This window comes from Cyprinodon variegatus, unplaced genomic scaffold (assembly GCF_000732505.1).
Source record: "Cyprinodon variegatus isolate N-32 unplaced genomic scaffold, C_variegatus-1.0 Scaffold82, whole genome shotgun sequence".
Classification (NCBI taxonomy): domain Eukaryota; kingdom Metazoa; phylum Chordata; class Actinopteri; order Cyprinodontiformes; family Cyprinodontidae; genus Cyprinodon; species Cyprinodon variegatus.
In genome coordinates this window covers 354,114-356,388 of record NW_015150535.1, presented here as the reverse complement: position 1 = coordinate 356,388, position 2,275 = coordinate 354,114, and the positions used below count along the sequence as shown (strand labels likewise).

At 38.9% G+C, this 2,275-nt stretch overlaps 1 protein-coding gene across 1 annotated transcript in view; it reads right to left on the bottom strand.

Annotated features, from left to right (window-relative positions):
* mamdc2 (MAM domain containing 2) overlaps nucleotides 1–2,275 on the bottom strand; it is a 37,501-nt gene that overhangs the window by 9,074 nt on the left and 26,152 nt on the right. Inside the window, exons 9-11 of the mRNA XM_015373173.1 lie at nucleotides 1,318–1,437; nucleotides 1,072–1,214; nucleotides 258–354 (exon numbers count right to left, since the gene is read on the bottom strand). Of these exons, the coding sequence (XP_015228659.1) occupies nucleotides 258–354; nucleotides 1,072–1,214; nucleotides 1,318–1,437 (360 nt within the window). The remainder of the gene's footprint in view (nucleotides 1–257; nucleotides 355–1,071; nucleotides 1,215–1,317; nucleotides 1,438–2,275) is intronic.

Genomic DNA, 2,275 nt, shown 5'->3' with positions numbered 1-2,275 from the left:
ATGTTTAAGCCAAAATGATTTGACATTTAAATATGACTTCCCTACAACTTTAAGTGTGGAGTACCTCAAGGCTCAGTGTTAGGACCTAAATGTTTTTCATTATATTTGGGGTTGATTCTTTGGGAATATGGTATGTATTTTCATTGTTTTGCATTTTATTATTGGTACAATATATGAGTGATAAATAAGTGATGCATTTATTTAATCCTGCTGAAAATATATTCAATAGTCCTAATATTATAGCCGTAAACTGTTACCTGCCGTCAGCTCACAGTCGCCGAGGTTCAGACTGATGTCGTCCAGAGCCACAGAGCCGCAGTCCCAGAAACTCCTGCAGGTGGTGACAAAGGCCATCTGAAGAGAAACAGGAAGTGAGCAGCATCTTCTTTTGTTTTAAACCCAGAGCAGTTCAATTGTAGAAAAAAAAAAAAGAAATTATAAGTAAACATTTTGCATTCAAGATGTAATATATTTTTTGTCCATTAATATAGTCTATCCAGAGCACATTAATTCACTGGATAGAGCAGGATTATTCTAAGGGCACAGTTGTAGCTTAACCTGGTTTAAATTCTGTGTAAAATATTTAAGGAACCTTCTACCAACCGATTACTAATTGATTAAAGATTCAACAGATGAATCGATTAGCAACATACCGGTAGTTTCTAGATGCAGCCCTTTTTTGTAAGTGTGAAAATACTAAAATAATAATACTTGATGAGGATAAATGAATTAAGATAAGGATTACTGGATGGATGGATGATGGATGCAAGGATGGATGGATGGATGGAGTTTTTAAATCTTTTTCTATATACTTTTGATCAAAAGTTTAGCATTATTTGAATGTTCTCACCCTTTTTCTTTACTACATGTTAATTTCTCCCATTATTATGTGTTTCCCTCTCCTTACTTTCTACAATATGTTGTTTTCTAAAACATATAAGTCATAAGTCACACCCCTCCTCTTCCTAAGTACCAGGGCAATTATTTTTCTGTCTTTTTTTCCTTCTCCCTCCATCATTTTGTCTTTTTTTCCCCACCTGAGTCTCTAAACAGTTATTGTCCCCTTCTGACCTTAGCAGGCTGTGACGTCTGGAAGGTTACATCCGCTAAAATCCAGATTCCCCTTGACTTCTCTGCCTGAGTCCAGATCTTCTCCTGCTTGCCTCCCTGCTGCAGCAGATAAACCGCCAATGCCTGCTCCGTCTGGTTGAAACCTGTCAGAGTTATTTATGACACTCAGTCTCCTCCAAAGATTTATACAAATATGAGAAACAGAGACCATTATCTGAGATATTTCCTGATGAAGAGTTGGACCACCTTTCAGTAAGAAGTAAAACCTAAGGCAGAACTTGGTGTTCCCTGGTAGAGTTGGACTGATCACACGGCTAACATAGCCGGACCGCGGGCCCAGCTGGGAATGAGCCAACAGGAAGGATCCTGGAACAGGAAGGCAGATTTTATTTTCCTGTGTTTTTCTTCAGCTACTGAACGCTGAGGAGTTTAAAAACAGTGAAATGTTATTTTTAGAATTAAAGATTGTAAAAGCCCTTTGATTACCATCAGGTGAAGTGTTACCCTGCATCCAATGCTCCTGTTGCCCCAGTGGTGTAGGATGGAGAATAAAAAAGGCTGGAATCTTCCCAATAGACCTAATCCCAGCACATATAGTGTAACCAGCTCTTGCTAACAGATGGCGCTGTAGCTATTGTACTCACATCTTTCCTATCACTTTTAATTGCACTACTTTTGTATGACAAATAAATCTGAGATGAAAATAAAATACTCCAAAAGAAAATAAACAATGATATTATCAGAGCTAAAATCCAATTAAAAGAAGTTGGAGCAAGAATTAAGCAATATAAACACAAAGCAAACCTTCCACAGAGCAAAATGACTTACAGTTGAGGAAAAACACCATTACCATCGAAGCGTGACCTTCTGTATCTTGCAAACACCCTGAACAGTTTATTCACTATCATGACACTCTTTTAAGTATTTAGAAACCTCCAACCTTCACAAGTCTTACCATCCCTTCCTTCCTTAGAAAGGAGGATAGTAGGAGCCAGACTCGGACTAGTAATCTGTGATACCGGGCGTTTGCACGGTGGGCCGGTCCTAATTTCAGCGTGCGAGGGCCGGCCCTCCTTAAATCACATGCCCCAACTTCTACTCTCCAGCCGAAGCTCCTGCCTGTTACAGTAAATACCTCAAGGAGCTCAAGAAGTAATACAATGTTAACTACCTAAATGATGCATGCAGTATACAGTGGGGCAAA